The 16,883-nt window shown below is 35.0% G+C and overlaps 5 protein-coding genes across 5 annotated transcripts; 4 read left to right on the top strand and 1 right to left on the bottom strand.

The window, feature by feature from the left end:
- The first annotated feature begins 4,289 nt into the window (after nucleotides 1-4,289).
- Nucleotides 4,290-7,284, top strand: LOC139105094 (chitinase-3-like protein 2). Its single transcript, XM_070660992.1, has 6 exons — nucleotides 4,290-4,574; nucleotides 4,909-5,175; nucleotides 5,290-5,571; nucleotides 5,655-5,891; nucleotides 5,974-6,397; nucleotides 6,480-7,284. Exons 1-6 carry the CDS (start codon nucleotides 4,516-4,518, stop codon nucleotides 6,627-6,629), a joined length of 1,419 nt encoding a protein of 472 aa, XP_070517093.1. The 5' UTR covers nucleotides 4,290-4,515; the 3' UTR covers nucleotides 6,630-7,284.
- Nucleotides 7,285-7,385: 101 nt separating this feature from the next.
- Srp54k (signal recognition particle 54k) lies at nucleotides 7,386-10,742 on the bottom strand. Its single transcript, XM_070660991.1, has 9 exons — nucleotides 10,183-10,742; nucleotides 9,632-9,808; nucleotides 9,311-9,540; nucleotides 9,074-9,224; nucleotides 8,848-8,996; nucleotides 8,425-8,686; nucleotides 8,242-8,350; nucleotides 7,903-8,169; nucleotides 7,386-7,774 (listed from the first exon to the last, which is right to left on the bottom strand). Exons 1-9 carry the CDS (start codon nucleotides 10,258-10,260, stop codon nucleotides 7,680-7,682), a joined length of 1,518 nt encoding a protein of 505 aa, XP_070517092.1. The 5' UTR covers nucleotides 10,261-10,742; the 3' UTR covers nucleotides 7,386-7,679.
- Nucleotides 10,743-10,932: 190 nt separating this feature from the next.
- Nucleotides 10,933-14,729, top strand: Pmp34 (Peroxisomal Membrane Protein 34). Its single transcript, XM_070660993.1, has 9 exons — nucleotides 10,933-11,585; nucleotides 11,970-12,212; nucleotides 12,299-12,359; nucleotides 12,751-12,817; nucleotides 13,046-13,194; nucleotides 13,564-13,677; nucleotides 13,941-14,188; nucleotides 14,287-14,354; nucleotides 14,441-14,729. The coding sequence occupies exons 2-9, from the start codon at nucleotides 12,144-12,146 to the stop codon at nucleotides 14,583-14,585; spliced, it is 921 nt and encodes a 306-aa protein (XP_070517094.1). The 5' UTR covers nucleotides 10,933-11,585; nucleotides 11,970-12,143; the 3' UTR covers nucleotides 14,586-14,729.
- Nucleotides 14,730-15,030: 301 nt separating this feature from the next.
- Snapin (SNAP associated protein) lies at nucleotides 15,031-15,931 on the top strand. Its single transcript, XM_070660997.1, has 2 exons — nucleotides 15,031-15,424; nucleotides 15,619-15,931. The coding sequence occupies exons 1-2, from the start codon at nucleotides 15,273-15,275 to the stop codon at nucleotides 15,929-15,931; spliced, it is 465 nt and encodes a 154-aa protein (XP_070517098.1). The 5' UTR covers nucleotides 15,031-15,272.
- Nucleotides 15,932-16,036: 105 nt separating this feature from the next.
- Hemk2 (HemK methyltransferase 2) lies at nucleotides 16,037-16,878 on the top strand. Its single transcript, XM_070660994.1, has one exon. It carries the CDS (start codon nucleotides 16,037-16,039, stop codon nucleotides 16,682-16,684), a length of 648 nt encoding a protein of 215 aa, XP_070517095.1. The 3' UTR covers nucleotides 16,685-16,878.
- Nucleotides 16,879-16,883: the final 5 nt, after the last annotated feature.

The following is a 16,883-nucleotide window of genomic DNA, read 5'->3' as shown; positions in this document are numbered from 1 at the left end:
CGCGTCCCGCAAACGAGAATTGTGACCACTGGTCATCAGTGGTCGCAGATTTTAGACGGGCAACATACGCACACTAGGCACAATGCCGTGTGTGCCCGTAGCGCCTGCTAATGCCTCGGACGCAGAGAACCCAACTCGGAATCGCGGCTTCCACGCGTTTAGATAAAGAGGCTCGTCCGTGTGAAGCCAGCGTTTCGGCTGCCGTCGGATAGAAAAACAGGCCAGACCTATACACTGTCTGTCCTGTTCTTTCGTGGCGTCGCCGGCACATATCGCAGATCCGCTTCTCGGTAACATCGCGGAGTCTAAAATAATTTTAAGTAGTACGAAATTCGAGTCTGTATGGTCCGACATTTTCAAGGTATAATGTAATATAAGTTTTTAATGTACAATGCAACAAAAATTTTCCGTCCCACTTAAACAGACTGCGGACTGTCGGTTGTATATACTTTTCATATTTTCTGCAAGTACAACCGGTGTGGTTAAAAATTTTTGATGCATCCTACACATCATTTCACTTAAAGCAATATAATATTAGTGCAAATAAATATATTTAATATATGTATACAGGCGCGCGCCTGTATTTTAATTCAAGGAAATAAGACAGCTGTCTTATTTAATTTATTAAATAAAAAATTTGCAAAAAAAGCATTATTTCTCTGAAAATAATATATATTAAAGCATATGCATATAAAAATATATAAGTATACATAAGACATATGTAATATAACATTTAAAATAAAAAGAAATAAAGACAATTAAATAGAGAATTTGTAAAAAAAGCATTATTTCTCTGAAAGTAATATATATTAAAGCATATGCATATAAAAATATATAAGTATACATAAAACATATGTAATATAACAATTAAAATAAAAAGAAATAAAGACAATTAAATAGAGAATTTGTAAAAAAAGCATTATTTCTCTGAAAGTAATATATATTAAAGCATATGCATATAAAAATATATAAGTATACATAAAACATATGTAATATAACAATTAAAATAAAAAGAAATAAAGACAATTAAATAGAGAATTTGTAAAAAAAGCATTATTTCTCTGAAAGTAATATATATTAAAGCATATGCATATAAAAATATATAAGTATACATAAAACATATGTAATATAACAATTAAAATAAAAAGAAATAAAGACAATTAAATAGAGAATTTGTAAAAAAAGCATTATTTCTCTGAAAGTAATATATATTAAAGCATATGCAAATAAAAATATATAAGTATACATAAAACATATGTAATATAACAATTAAAATAAAAAGAAATAAAAACAATTAAATAAGAAATTTGTAAAAAAAAAAAAAAAAAGCATGCGACTCACGAATCTGCATGAGCTTCAGCGGAGTTGTTGCCGGTGACTGTAACATAAATAGGAAAATATTAATTCAGACATGTTAGTTTCTTTTTGATAAAGATTTTGATTTAAAAATTAATGCTTACCTTAAAGTTGCTCCGCCGATGCAGGATACCCCCCGGGCCTGCTCCTCCTCTCAGATGGGAGGTCGTCGTCGTCGTCGAGTCATCTTTTCGCGCACTGGAAACTCTCGCGAAATACTGTCATTAACCCCTAACGCTATCACTCATAATTTAAATTATCACTCGTTAGTTTACATTATCACTCACAGTTTAAATTATTATTAAAACACGGCACCCCGTATTATAAACAAAAACGCGAAACTGTACACTCACACTCACTCACATAATATTCACCGCGAACTTCATAACACTTCATAACACTTCATAACACTTCATAACACTTCATAACACTTCATAACACTTCATAACACTTCATAACACTATGACTCATATTCACCGCGCACTTTATTACACTATCACTCATACCTAGTTTAAATTATTATAAAACAAGAAAAAATTGTTCGAATAGGACTTTAAAACTACTAAAATACGCGTCGCACAATCCGGCGTAACGCGAATCTCTCAAGCAGCAGATGCCAATTTCCCGAATTGCGTGCAGTAGCGCACGCACTATCAGTCACGGCTAACGAAACAGAAAACGACACTCCGCGAGGGACCGACCAATACTCCGGGCTGTACGACGATCCCTTAAAAAATAAATTAAAAACGCGAATTACTATATCCCGAAAGCGCGAAACAATATTCCGATAACGAGAAAAGCGACCTTGTTTTGTAATAACTTAAACACGGCATCCCGTATTATATACATAAACGCGACACTGTACACTCACACTCACACTCACTCACATAATTATCACCGCGCACTTCATAACACTATGACTCATATTCACCGCGCACTTTATTACACTATGACTCATAGTTTAAATTATTATAAAACAAGAAAAAATTGTTTAAATAGAAATTTAAAACTACTAAAATACGCATCGCACAATCCGGCGTAACGCGAATTTCTCAAGCAGAAGATACCGTTTCCCGAATTGCATGTAATAGTAGTGACCTTTAATAACGGCATGACTCATTGCGGCAACGGCGACTAACGCGCGTAAGCTAGGGTAAAGTGTCGTTACCGCGGATCGCGTACGTGAGTCCTGAAGTACCGAAAGAAACGAGAAAACGAGGGAAAAGTTGAAGGAAGGCATCTTCATGCTCTGTTCTGTTCGCGACCGTGCATGTGAGAGAGAACGCACGAGTGATCGTTAAGAAATCATTAGAGGCGCCTATAATGATTTCTTAGCGATCACTCATGCGTTCTCTCTCACACGCACGGTCGCGAACAGAACAGAACATGAAGATGCCTTCCTCCAACTTTTCCCTCGTTCTCTCGCTTCTCTCGATACTCCAAGGTTCACGTACACGATCCGCGGTAAGGCCTAACGCACTCCACCCTAGCTCACGCGCGTTAGCCGCTGTCACCACAGTGAGTCAGGTCATCATTGCCGGTCACTATACACTATTAGCACGTCTTACCAGACAGAAAATCGACACTCCGCAAGAGATAACGCGTACTCCGGCTGTACGACGATCAATTAAAAAATAAATTGAAACGCGAATTACTATATCCCGAAAGCGCGAAACAATATTCCGATCACGAAAAAGCATCCTTGTTTTATAATAAAATAACGTTCTCCGCGCACTAGATCACTCGCGGGATATTCACGACACTTCCGTTAAATCTTTAAACACGACCCTGAGACGTAAGCGCGGTCTAACTGTCACTTTAATACTTCGGTCGGTGTAACGAACGACACAAAACTTGCACGAAGCACCGGTATAAAACGCGCCGCGATATAAAATATTCCTACTGCGGTAGACACTCGCGGGATAGTCCACGACACTTCCTATTAACCTTGAATCCCGACACAAGAATCTAACTGTCACTTCAAGCGAGGTCCACGTCACCTTGTTGCGCGGTCAAAAGTCGTCGGTAGAATGACCGCGAAAACTTCCCCAACCCCTTCAATGTTTTCCCTACTATCGCGCGGGATATTCTTTACCCCTTGTGTTACCCCCACCGGGGTATTCACTATCCCGCTTTTTATCTTTACCGTTATTCAAAACACGCAACCACCTTTTTCGTTAAATTTTTGAATTTGACTTGAGAAATCGATAGCTCAATAATAATCGAATAAAACAAAATATTAATCATAATTTCACTATCCCGCGGATATTCATTATCCCGCGTTTTATTTCTACCGCGCTTCAGAACGCGTTACCGCCTTTCTCGTTAAATTTTTGATTTTGATTCAAGAAATAAGATAGCTCAATAAGACATCTAACAGAACAGAATATTAATTGTAATTTTTCTGTTTCAGATAGTACTTTAACATTGAAGGAAGGACCGACCCGACATTCCGCAGACATCCTGAGAAGAGAAGGAGGACCAGGAAGGGTATCATGCATCGGCGGAGCAACTTTTAGGTGAGAATTAATTCTTTTTTATAAAATCTTTATTAAAATAAAGCTTTATCTTTACATTAATTTAAATGCTAACATATCTACATTAATATGTTTCATTTTATGTTACAGTCACCGACAGAACTTTAGAACTCCGCTGAAACTCATACAGATTGGTAAGACATGATTTTCTTTTCGTCTATTGTAATTGGGGTCTTCTAAAAAATAACGCGCGCATGGATTCTTTTAGTAAATTATAAAATCATTACAAAATCTTTTTATTTTAAAAAAAGAAAAGGACAGACAGTGTATAGGTCTGGCCTGTTTTTCTATCCGACGGCAGCCGAAACGCTGGCTTCACACGGACGAGCCTCTCTATCTAAACGCGTGGAAGCCGCGATTCCGAGTTGGGTTCTCTGCGTCCGAGGCATTAGCAGGCGCTACGGGCACACACGGCATTGTGCCTAGTGTGCGTATGTTGCCCGTCTAAAATCTGCGACCACTGCTGGTCATTGCCGTCTTTGGTCAGTCGTGGCCGATCGTCGGAGTGTGCTGAAGACGCTCGGCATCTTCGAGGTGCCTCAGTTTGTTTCTCATTTCTCGCGCGAGAAGCTACTTCCTCGCGGACGCTCGACAGTGCAGCGAGAACGACAATAATTATTCAATGGTTAACCAAATACCTGTGCCGCAGGCCAAGTATGAATTACTAACCAACATACGACAGTGAGTACCGTGTTAGACGCAAAAAAAAGCGTGTTTTTCACAGCTGCTTTATCATTAATTTATAATCGATGATAAGCGCGAACCGTGTACGGAGGGAAGGGGTGCGACTGCGGGGGGCAGCAGGGAGGGGATCAAGGGGATGGTGGAGAGATAAAGGAAATTTATATTGATTTCTTGCGCTACGAGTGGTACGTCATCGTTACCTTTTGATCTTCCCTGTTTCTCGGCGCGAAAAGTCGGTCGCTATTCGCGTAAATTGTAACGTTTTTGTACCGGCAAAAGTTCTTTTTCGCGTCCTAGCAAATTAATCTGAAATCTGGGGCGTTGTTTTCAGACCGCGCTGGAGAACGCAAGTTGTCTGCCTCACTTTGTCATTCCTGGTCGTCGGGGTGCTATTTATCACGCGTGCTTGTTTGGGTATACTCCTGCTGAAGGCACCACGGACCGACGAGTTCCTTGAAGAGTCGCACATTGACAATGCCAAGATTGCTACGTGGCTACGTCGGGCTCGGATGTATGCCGAATCGACGAAGGCGAATCAGAATGCGGACAGGAACACAAGTGTTGGCGCATCGGAGCAATACCTCCGTGACACAGCCGGGTAAGAACATGATTTTATATATTTAAATTTATATACTTATAAGCAAAATGTACAACTTGCTTTTAGTACATCATAGACGCACGTTATTTATTTGCGATTCTATTCTATGTTTAGCCAGGTCCTCGTTTGCTACTATACAATACCGGGGGACCTGAACTCGTCGTGGGAGCTCAGTCCGTCGTACATTGACCCTCATATTTGTACGCATATTATTGTGGGTTTTGCGGGCGTGGTAAACAGTACGCTCGACATAGGTGACAACTCGTTGATTTACAAGCGAGTAGTTGCTTTAAAAAATCTTGAACCTAACTTGAAGGTCATGATCAGCGCCGGCGGAAACAGTGAGCTCCACGACGGTTTTTCAGAGATGGTGAAAAATCACGCGAATAGAAAAAAGTATGTCACTTATACCGCTTTTCGTTATTATACATATTATATATTCAGGATATGAAAGTACATCAGCAAATTTTTATGCTCAGATTTATTCAATCAGTATTAAATGTAACCAAAACATTCCATTTGGATGGCTTTGACGTTGATTGGGAGTTTCCAGCTTGGTTAGGAGCGGACAATCGCGAAAAGATACACTTTGTACAGCTGTTACAAGAATTACGAAAGGAATTTGATCGTAGTGAAGAAAAGTTGATTTTATCAGTGGCAGTGGCAGCACCACAGGCCATTGTAGATCAGAGTTATAGTATTCCTGAAATGGCAGAGTATGTAATATAATAGTAATGCTATATAATAGAATGCTTATTAAATACTTCGAAAAAATTAAAAAAAACTTTTTTTTTTTAGGCACGTCGATTTCATAAACCTTATGTCGTATGACTATCACTTCTACGTATGGTACTTTCCGGTAACAGATTTGAACGCACCACTCTTTCCTCGTTGCGTAGAGACAGGTTACTTATCCACATTAAACGTGAATTTCTCTGCTCAATACTGGGTGGCAAAAGGAATGCCGCGGGAAAAAATTGTCATTGGTATACCAGCTTATGGTCACACTTATAAATTAGACAATCCGGCGAATCATAATTTACAAGCACCAGCCAGCGGATTTGGAGAGCTTGGCGTAAACGGTTTTGTGTCTTATCCTACGGTTTGTCAATTTCTAAAATCCGGAGCTATAAACGTCTTTAATAAAGACAGTCGTGTACCATATGCGTTTAAAGACAGAGAATGGATATCTTACGATAACGAGGAAAGCATCTTTTACAAGGTGACATATTTTATCTTACATAAAATGGGTCTATAATATACAAACGTATACTAACAGCTTAATTTAAACATTTATGTTGCAGAGTAAATGGATTCGTACTAATGGTTTCAAGGGAGCCATGATTCTATCTCTAAATGTAGACGATTGGAAAGGTACTTGCTATAATGCAAACAAAACATTCCCTTTGACACGTACTATTTCGAAAGTATTATTTGAACAGACCGACAAGTAATCAGATACCAATAGGAATACTTTGTGCAGGATGTATTGCACAGTCAATGAATTTATCTATTTAAAACCTGAAGATATTTTACATTAAAATGACTTATTCCATTGTATTCCTATTTAATGTATTGAACTTGATATTTAAACTCTACCTCAGTTGCTCAAAAATTCTTTTATATACAAATAAGTTGCTAAAGTATTTTAAAGAGCTATTAATATGCTGGCTAATAGGGCATAGCACTTGTACCTGGTTGAGTCAAATCAAAAGCATTTAAATATAAGAATTATTACGTGTGCTGAATTGTAGGTAAAAGTGTAAAGGATATTTCCTACATTATTGCTGTGCTTTATAAGCATATACGAAACCATTCTAAAATATTCTAAAAATTTAATAATTTCGGAAAAAAAATGTAATTAATATTGAATATTTTGTTGGTTTGATAATTGTATCAATTTAAAAGTGCCATGTTATTTAAAATTGCTATTATATATAACAAAATTTATTATCTGTTTTTAGAGTAAGGATTTTAAATCTGTAGTAATTTTTATTTTTTTAAGTATTATATATTGATAAAATAATTGTTATAAATATTTAAATATTTAAACTAATCTCGTTATACCAATGTCGAATTATGAAATATATAAAACTGTTTTGCCCAAAATTTACATTTAATTAGTACATTTTAAAGCATCTATTTTAAAATATTTTATATTTCTGGATATAAGGATAGATGAGAGGGCTATACACTTAAAATAAATTAGATTTTTATTACGATACGCATTGCATAGCATATTCGGATAATTTATTGCATTTACATTCAAACATATTTACGATTTAATGATTGATAAAAAAAAAAACAGATAGATGAAAAATCCACTATCAATGTTGTTTTACGTATCCACGATTTCATTATAAAACTTATTTTGTGGAAACCAAAAGTTGTTAAAGAAAAATTCTTCAATTTTTAACTTAAATACGACATAACATTCTTATGAGATGTATGTAATAGTATTTAATGTTCTCAACGGCAGAATACACACTGCCCGAAACCTCATCTCAGGATTTACCACCGAAACCACCCATTAAATTTCCCAATCCCCCCGCGCCTTGTTGTAACTGTTTCATTATATTTTGCAATCCTGGCATACCACCTAAAATAATTATGATAAATTATAAAATATAATATAAAAACATCATGTTAAATAAAGTGAGACTTTAATTCTAGTGATAAAATAAATTATGAAAAATATGCATTTTAAATAGTAAAAAAAATACTTACCCATTTGATGTAATACACGTGGATCCATCATTTTAGCCATTTGGTGATTCAATTTCGCCATTTGTGTAGGATTAACATTTTTCGCCATATCTCCTGCCTTGAACAAACCCTTTATGCCACCCATCTTCTTAACAACGGCTGCGAACTTTGTATACTGTGTAATTAAATCTTTTACTTCTTTTTCTGTTACGCCAGAACCCCTTGCCACTCTCACTATTCTTCCAGGTTGTTTGCTGAATAATTTAGCTCCATCTCTACTATCCAGCTCTGAAATAAAAATGCATAATAAAAAAAAAAATAATTACGAAGAATATTAAAAAGAAAAAATATATAACAAACCTGAGTCATTCATACTATCCATAATAGTCATAAGTCGTTTTAATCTTGCCATTGATTCTTGCTCTGTTCCTTTTGACATGAAATCTTGGCTGAATCCAGGAATCATACCCTACATGCAAAACATTTTTTAATTAATAATATTACATAGATTTAATATATATGTTAATTTTTTAGATTATTTACCATTAATTGAGAAAATGGCCCCATTTTCATGATGTTTTGAAATTGTTCATACATATCTCGTAAGGTAAATTGACCATGTTTGATTTTCTCAAGTAATTCTTCATTATCGTCTAGATTGAGTTCATTTACTTTATCAATAAGACCTTCAATGTCTCCCATACCAAGTAACTTGCTAATAAATGGTTTTGTTTTAAACGGTTCTAGATCATCTATATGTTCTCCTGTACCAACAAATATTACGGGACTTTGTGTCGCTGCAACACTGTGGATAATTAAATAATAATTATTTGTGTTAGAAGTAAAAATTAATATTTATTAACAAATTAACTAACAAAGTAATTTTTTTTAATTTGCTTAAATATATTACAAAAAATTAAACGTAAAATTATTAAATTTGATTTAAAAGTAAACAAAAAAACTTACGCGGAAAGTGCTCCACCACCTTTAGCATGTCCATCCAATTTTGTGATTATAATAGAACCGACGTTAACGCGTTCTTTAAAAGCTTTTGCCTGTGCTTCACACGCTTGACCTATCGTTGCGTCCATTACAAAGATTATATTGTCTGGTTGCTGCAACATAAAAAAAATTAACGTTAAAAAATTGACATTCTTCTATGCATATGTTTAAAACGGAGTTGTAATTTTACCACAGCATTGGCAACTTGCAACATTTCTTCGAATAATGATTCTTCCTGTTTATGTCTTCCACTTGTATCTACAATAATGATTTCATATCCTTCTTTCTTAAACATATCGACACCGTCTTGGGCAATTGCTACAGGATCTACTTCTGTATAACTAAAAATTTTTTTTATATTAACATAATATCAAAAAGATATTACACAGAAACATAATAATACATATCTAATATTTTCGATCTCTACCTTCCATAAAATGGTATTCTAGCCTTTGTAGCATTTTGTTTTATCTGATCATATGCACCAGCACGAAAAGTATCAGCGCATACTAAACATGCCTTCCAATTTTTTTTAAGGTAATGATATGCAAGTTTGGTACATGTTGTTGTTTTACCAGAACCTTGCAAACCGACAAACATAATTATATTAGGACGGCCTTTTACTGGTTGATAAGCTTTGACACCAGGATCAATTAACTAAAAAAAAAAAAAATTAGATTAAATATAATCTTAAATATTAAAAGCTATACTTTCAATATCAAATACAAATGCAAGATAACAAACCAACCTTTACAAGTTCTTTGAAAACCGCACTTTGAATCATCCTCCTTTTATTAAGACCACCAGCCATATCTTCAAAATCGATAACTTGGCGTACATTTTCGCGTAATTTTTTTACTAATCTAATATTTACATCAGCTTCAAGTAATGCAGCACATATCTCCTTCAGCATAGAATTTAGCACCTGTAAGAAAAAAAGCATTTAATATTAATAATGTATAACACAGCAAAGAATTTCGATAGAGAATTATTTTTGAAAAATTAATAGAGGAATAATTCTCTAAAACATACTATGTCATCTGTCAATTGTAACACATGGCATATTGTTACGATCTCGGCAATTCCGGCCGCCGCATGAAAATAAGTTAAAAACGTGCACGAAAATCGCTGAAGGTGAATCAAAATTTTGTGCCATCGTTAAATGCTACGCAAAAATAAGAGAAACGATAACAACAGCAGACGTCACGACGCTCTACTTTCTTTTTTTTTTGTTTACAGAATCATCTTGACGAGAATCAGTCTCACGCTGGTCGCGAGTTTACCGATAAACAGGCTCACCTCCTCGTTGATGACGGTCGCATTGCTGAGCGACCGCAAGGCCGACGTAATCTTACGTCCGAGATCCGCGAGAACCATTTTCGGACGTGTTTGTGTTTACGTGTCCGGCCGCAGAAAAATTGTGTTTCGCTTAGCGGTTAGGTTGTTAGCGTATAAAATCTGTCATCACGTTCCGACTTGGCCAACACGGCATGACGACACATCCGGTTGCGAGAGGAGACCACACGAAACGGCGTCGACGTCCCAGGTCGATCGTGCTGGAGGCGAGTACGTCTGCTCGTAATCACCGCTGATATCTCGTCGTCCCGTCAAAGAGCACGCTCGGCTTGTTTATATATGACCGAGGAAGCTCCGTACGTGGCCGCCGTCCATATCGATTGGAACGTGCAGTCGTGCACTTTGTATCAACTCGTATGTGCACTCGACGCGATCTATATATCCCTCGCCACACTTCACGTTTGGTCGGTCTGGTCAGTCACTTCCTGATCTGCGTATGTGTGCGAGAGGTTTTAAAACGTGTACACGTTTGCTCCATGAAGTAAGAGTAAAAGGAGACCGAACTCAATGGCGCGGGGAAGGTAAACCTTCCTGTTTTACCATCTATTCGTATTTTAAACTAATCTCAGATTTGGCTTTGTGGAATTAAAAATCTTCCACGATTAAAGTGCATATACAAATATATGCCTTGGATTTTAATTTGATATTAAAAATGTAAAAAAAAAAAGGAACAATTCTTTTTATAATATTTTTGTAATTTGCGATTACTCTCGAAATAACCCGAAGACGCACGATGATTGCACTTCGAGAAGCGCGGAAAATGAATTGCAAAACCACTGACAATCGCCCTTTCGTCAGTGCGCATGTACGGTACGTACGCCGTTTCTCACATCGACCTCTCTGCTTCTAAACACATGCTTTAAGAGCGCAAGCGTGCTTCCATTACATACACCCACTGACCACGTCTAGAAATACGTCGGCGGTCGCCTGGGTGCAGATAAAAACAAACGCGAACGAGCAACAGAATGCAGTTGCAGTGTATTCGCGCAACCGATGATACCGCTTGCATTTATTCTACGAAGTTAAGGCACCTGATAGTGCATCAGAACAGCCTAACGGTGGTCAGCGAGCCAGACCACAGAGGCCAACGTTGAATGCGTGTGTCATGGTTTTCCTCTTACATAAGTGCCGTTGAAAAACTACACACGACAGTCTCGGTGCGCTCGTTCGCACGAGTAGACGTGAATAGTGGACGCACTCTCCAGTACATTCGTGCAATCGTAAGATTTCCTGAAGGCTAACTCAATTTACGCTTGAAATTAAACTGAAAAATTGAGCGTAACAGTGCAATAAAATACTTGAATGTAACGTCATTTATATTTGTGTCAAGTACACAATTCGATAAGGTAACTAAGGAAATATTCATTTTATGTTAGAAACAATTGGTAAATTAAAGTGTTTATTTATTTTTTAATTACAGACTAATAACTATAAAAAAGAAGTTAATCTCGTTGAAGATATATAATTAATATAAATTAAAATTAAATTACTAATTACTTTTCTAATATTTTATTCTTATTTTATTTGAAATAAGACTGCTTTATTAATTATTAATGATATTAGTTATTAATGATAACTTTTTACATTACTAAGTTGAATAATTATGCTACCAACAAAAACTTGAAAGCAATATTTTTTATTTATATCATTAAGAATATTTATGCACATTCAATATCAGAACATTACTTTTTTTTTTTTTTTTTTTAATTAGTCTGATATGTTTTTTCTAGGCAGCTCACAAGATGTTTTGTAAACGTTGGATCGAATGAGATACGTGTCGATATGTCATTACAATACAATTTGAATTGCATTAACTACGATTTTGTTAGTCACTGTTCGAGATAACACGTCGATCGTCATTGCGTTGTTATACAACTCTATAAAATTAAAAAATCCCATGAAAAATGGAAGGCAGCCGACACAGAAACATATTTACCTACGACACGTTGGTGCATGCAATATCTGGCGCGGCGGTGAGTTTATATTTTACACGTTGAAGATTTTACACATGTTACTCTGTCGCCGTAAAATGAAGAACTCTGACATTTCGAAATTTCAGGGTAGCGTCGTGGCGATGGCAGCTTTTTATCCTTTAGACACCGTACGAAGCCGTTTACAATGTAAGTCATTTTATTCACGTTTACGGAGTACATGACAAATCAATTACGTCCTCTTTTTTTTTTTTTTTTTTTTACGCGATGCATTATAAACGCGGCGTCGGAGTGTGAGTTCTCAATTTTATTAAACGTGCTGCCACTTTTAGACAGTATCACGATATTTTTTCTTTTATCATAATTTTGTTATCGTTAATGTATTATAAACGCTTGTATTATAAATGCCGACTGTAAAAACATCATTTTGCTACTATTTTAATTGTTGAGAGAAAGGTATTACGTTAGTCAAACGTTCGTGTAATAACAGCAATCACTTTACCTTTCAAAGAAATTATTCATAATTTTATTTTTCGCTTTGCTTAGTAATCTCTTATGTAACCTACACTTCTGCTTACAGTGGAAGAAGAACGCCAGTCACAAAATACATTGGCAATCATACGAGAACTCATTGCGAAAGAAGGCTCGTACGTATATTTATTTTGTTAAACATCTACTTTCCAAACGCGAGGTTTACGCGTGTCTCGACCGGATGAATGAATCTTTAAAATGCGACGGACGTTTCAAGAAACCAGTTTCTCTTTGACTGACAAATCTAGCATAAGCATACAAAAACGAGCAGTATTTGACATACGTCATTATATTTTCGAAACACGTTTGGTATAATTGAGCATATGCGTTTCTTTTTTTTCAAGGTGCACGTTGTACAGAGGTATCGTTCCCGTCTTGCAGAGCCTATGCGCGAGTAATTTCGTTTACTTTTACACGTTCCATGGTTTAAAAGAACTAAGAAGCAAAAGAAATCAAACAGCTGGCAGCGACCTGCTTCTCGCATCAGTCGCCGGTATTATTTTTTGTTAATAAAATAAATTCCAATTTAATGTTTTACGTAGCGAGTTTTAACTTTTTCCGAAAATAATCTGAAAATGTTTTAAATATAAGTAATAAGCAAATACTAAGCACAAGCAAGTACTAACCAAGATAAAATATGCGACACTTAGAATCATATTTATTAATTTATTTCTATTGTGTAATTTATCTAAAAAGAATTCTAATCATAAATTTTAAAAAAATAATAAAGATTTGGATAAATAATCTGATTGAATACTATTTTAAAATAGACTTTTATTGAACAAAATAATTCTGTTACGTGTAACATTGACGAAAACCCATGGAATAATTTATATATATCATTTACACATTTTTGTTTCAGGTATTATCAATGTTATTACTACGACACCCTTATGGGTTGTAAATACGAGATTGAAGATGAGAGGTGTTGGACTTACTTCGGAAAGAAATAATAACGAATATAATACTTTGTGCGGTATGTTAATTTTGAAAATATTCAACTAAATACTTCAATAATCGATAACATTAATTTTTAATTAATTTTTGCGACTCCTAATCCCGCTTTATTAAAATTTTAAACCCTGCATATCGTACGCAATAACATAAATATTTTATTATTTTTTATAATGCGTACTTTTTTATTACAAATTTATTGTAATTTTTCAAATCATAAAACATTTTCGTGTAACATTAATCTATATTGTTAAACAGTTGCCTTTTAATATTCTCTCATTTCAGATGGTCTGATACACATATGGAAGTACGAAGGTTTAAAAAAATTATGGGCAGGAACAATGCCGAGTCTTATGCTTGTTGCGAATCCGGCTATCCAATTTATGACATACGAAAGCATTAAGAGAAGGGTCGTCGCGTCTTTTGGCGGTGCTCAGCCACCGGCATGGGCTTTTTTTGTTATAGGAGCGATAGCAAAAACGGTTGCCACGTCGATCACATATCCTTTGCAGCTTGTGCAAACAAAACTGAGGGTATTACAAATTTCTAATATTCTTAGATCGTTAGAGAAAAATAGAAGTTTTAAAAAGAACGTCAAGCAATTTGCAAATTAACAAACTTGAAATTTTAGCATGGTGACAAATATCCCAATCTACCTCCAGATGTAGGAACGCTGCAGATACTATTTTATATTCTGAAGTAAGCACACAAATATATATCTAGTTCATATTTTGTTGTTATTACTTATGAGAACATTGTAGTAAGAATAAAATTTTTATGCGTAGGAAACAAGGAATAAGTGGATTATATAAAGGAATGGAAGCCAAGCTTTTACAGACTGTTCTCACGACTGCTTTAATGTTTCTGGTTTACGAGAAAATCGCACGTTTCGTTTTCCGAATACTTTTATACAAACCTCGTTTAAGATAACGATTCGTCTTAATACATCACAAATTAAACTTGGGTCTTAAATCTTGAATCAAATTTGTAACATTCCTACTTATATTATCGCCATTATATAATATTTTAATATTCTATGGATAAATTTAATAAACTTTCTAAAACAAAAACGCAGAGATGTAATCAAGAGATTAAATTTGTTATTGACGCTCGTATTAACGCTGAGGCGCTGATATTAACGCTGTAAAAAATATTTCGGACTTGTCAATTCGATACGCAGCAGTGGAATTACAGGTACGATAACGCTGTAACAAAATACATAACGTGTAGATTATAGAAATGCCTAAAATAATGTCCGTTCCACGCGCCTCTAAGTTTTTTAGTTTAATAAACCAAAGTAATCTATTTTTATAACAAGATTTATACGAGATTTAATTTTCTCCAATTATATATTTTTTTCTTTATTAGTTTTATACTTTTTTTTTATTTCTAATTATACAGGCCCACAAAAATGTACTTTGCTAGCAATTTAACAAGCCTAGTCTTATGTACTTTGCATTATAATATGTTTCGATATATTGATACTTGGAGTGCTGTACTTTGCCAAATCGACACCATCCGCATTCGGGCGCAGTCGGACGCAGTCGTACGCCACCGTTTCAGGAGGAAGGACTGCCGCAGGCTTAACCGCTTAACCTCACTTCGCGAATCACCAGCATGGATGTCGATACAGCGAGTGACAATACATCTATTGACGACAAAATAGATGACTTCTGCGAAAATCCCACCCGAGATGCGTTAACGGAGGGTCTCATGAGCCTTTTGAAGCCAACAGTGGATCAGCTGGATGATAGAATTCGCTCTACAAGGTGTCAATTTTTTCTTGTTATTTTGTTACAGGGCGTGTTCATATAGTATGGATTCTCTTTAATTCGTCAACTTTGTACCTTTATTGTGCAATATTAAATATTTATTTTTATTTATTAATTATTTGTTTGAAATTGTATGTGTCAGAATCAAGAATAATTTATCAGACATATATGTTTATTCTTTTCTCGAACAGAATATGCCAGATTGAACTGAAGCAACGGATTGAGTCCTTAACAGAGGAACTTCAAAAAATCAACGAAGCATTGCAGTATCCATTGGACACTGATTCTTACGTGAAGAAACTTGTTAACGCCAAGCATAAGATTACTATTGTTAGTAATATTTTACAAACTACTCAAGAGCGCCTGAATAAAGTGCATCAAGCTGTTGAGAAGAGTACTGCCAAGCGAAAGACATTGTTAGATCATAGTTCCACATATAGCAGTACAACTAGTGAACCAGATAAAGAAGAATCAATTAAGGCCCAGACTGACAAGCAGCAATAATTTCGATATTATTTATATGATTAATAAGGTATGACCAAATTGTTACTAAAGGTTTATTACTTTGTATAAGTTTTATATAAGAGTTTATTAGATGATTTACAAGTTATGGAGACCCCAATAGTTAAATTGTCTGATGAAGAGCTTAAGACAGTTTATGATCCTTCTGAGGATTCATATCTTTTAATAGATGCTTTGGAAGTAGATTTGGATATGCTACAGGCAACAAAACCAGGGATTTGTTTAGAGATAGGAAGTGGTTCTGGAATAGTTATCACAGCTTTAGCAATGGCATTAAAAAAACATAACAGTCATTTCATTGCAATTGATATAAATCCTGACGCGTGTAAGATCACAAAAAGAACTAGTCTTGATAATTCAGTCGATGTAGATGTTCTTCAAATGAATTTGTTAGATTGTATACAAATTAAATGCACATTCGACGTTATCTTATTTAATCCTCCATATGTAGTTACTGAATATGATGAAGTATTAGATGATAGGCTTGTATTTAAAACTTGGGCAGGTGGTAAGAATGGTAGGGAAATCATGGAACAGGTATTTAATATAATTCCTGAAATCTTATCGGAATCAGGATTATTTTATTTAGTTGTTATCAAAGAAAACGATCCCAAATATATTTTGAGCACTTTCCAAAAATTGAATATGTCCGGTAAAATTGTTTATGAAAGAAAAATAAGAGGAGAGCATTTGTATATATTACGTTTTCGTAAAATTAAAAAAGTGAAAGATTGAAGAATTTCCTTCGTCATATTTTAGGTTAGATTTAGTATTTACGTTATAGTTATTACTACATTCGAAACATGTTTGATCACGCACTTTTTGTAGGTAACTATAATCTTATTTGTCTGATTTGTAAATTGATTGATATGCAACAATTCCATTTATAATAATAATACGAGTATAATAATAAATTGTTTAAATATTAATATTC

The sequence above is a fragment of the Cardiocondyla obscurior genome, linkage group LG08 (assembly GCF_019399895.1).
Source record: "Cardiocondyla obscurior isolate alpha-2009 linkage group LG08, Cobs3.1, whole genome shotgun sequence".
In the NCBI taxonomy this organism is placed as follows: Eukaryota; Metazoa; Arthropoda; class Insecta; order Hymenoptera; family Formicidae; genus Cardiocondyla; species Cardiocondyla obscurior.
The sequence above is the reverse complement of the archived record's forward strand: the minus strand, read 5'-3'. Positions and strand labels throughout refer to the sequence as shown.

Excerpts from the sequence above, each read along its gene's own strand:
- LOC139105094 (XM_070660992.1), top strand. The coding sequence starts at position 4,516 with ATGGTTAACCAAATACCTGTGCCGCAGGCCAAGTATGAATTACTAACC. Across the intron at positions 4,575-4,908 it reads TTACTAACCAACATACGACA|ACCGCGCTGGAGAACGCAAG; the intron begins GTGAGTACCGTG and ends CGTTGTTTTCAG. Across the intron at positions 5,572-5,654 it reads AATCACGCGAATAGAAAAAA|ATTTATTCAATCAGTATTAA; the intron begins GTATGTCACTTA and ends TTTTATGCTCAG.
- Srp54k (XM_070660991.1), bottom strand. The coding sequence starts at position 10,260 with ATGGTTCTCGCGGATCTCGGACGTAAGATTACGTCGGCCTTGCGGTCG. Across the intron at positions 9,809-10,182 it reads CGACCGTCATCAACGAGGAG|GTGCTAAATTCTATGCTGAA; the intron begins GTGAGCCTGTTT and ends TTTTTCTTACAG. Across the intron at positions 9,225-9,310 it reads AGAATACCATTTTATGGAAG|TTATACAGAAGTAGATCCTG; the intron begins GTAGAGATCGAA and ends AAAAATTTTTAG.
- Pmp34 (XM_070660993.1), top strand. The coding sequence starts at position 12,144 with ATGGAAGGCAGCCGACACAGAAACATATTTACCTACGACACGTTGGTG. Across the intron at positions 12,360-12,750 it reads CGTACGAAGCCGTTTACAAT|TGGAAGAAGAACGCCAGTCA; the intron begins GTAAGTCATTTT and ends TTCTGCTTACAG. Across the intron at positions 13,678-13,940 it reads CGAATATAATACTTTGTGCG|ATGGTCTGATACACATATGG; the intron begins GTATGTTAATTT and ends CTCTCATTTCAG.
- Snapin (XM_070660997.1), top strand. The coding sequence starts at position 15,273 with ATGGATGTCGATACAGCGAGTGACAATACATCTATTGACGACAAAATA. Across the intron at positions 15,425-15,618 it reads GATAGAATTCGCTCTACAAG|AATATGCCAGATTGAACTGA; the intron begins GTGTCAATTTTT and ends TTTCTCGAACAG.
- Hemk2 (XM_070660994.1), top strand. The coding sequence starts at position 16,037 with ATGGAGACCCCAATAGTTAAATTGTCTGATGAAGAGCTTAAGACAGTT.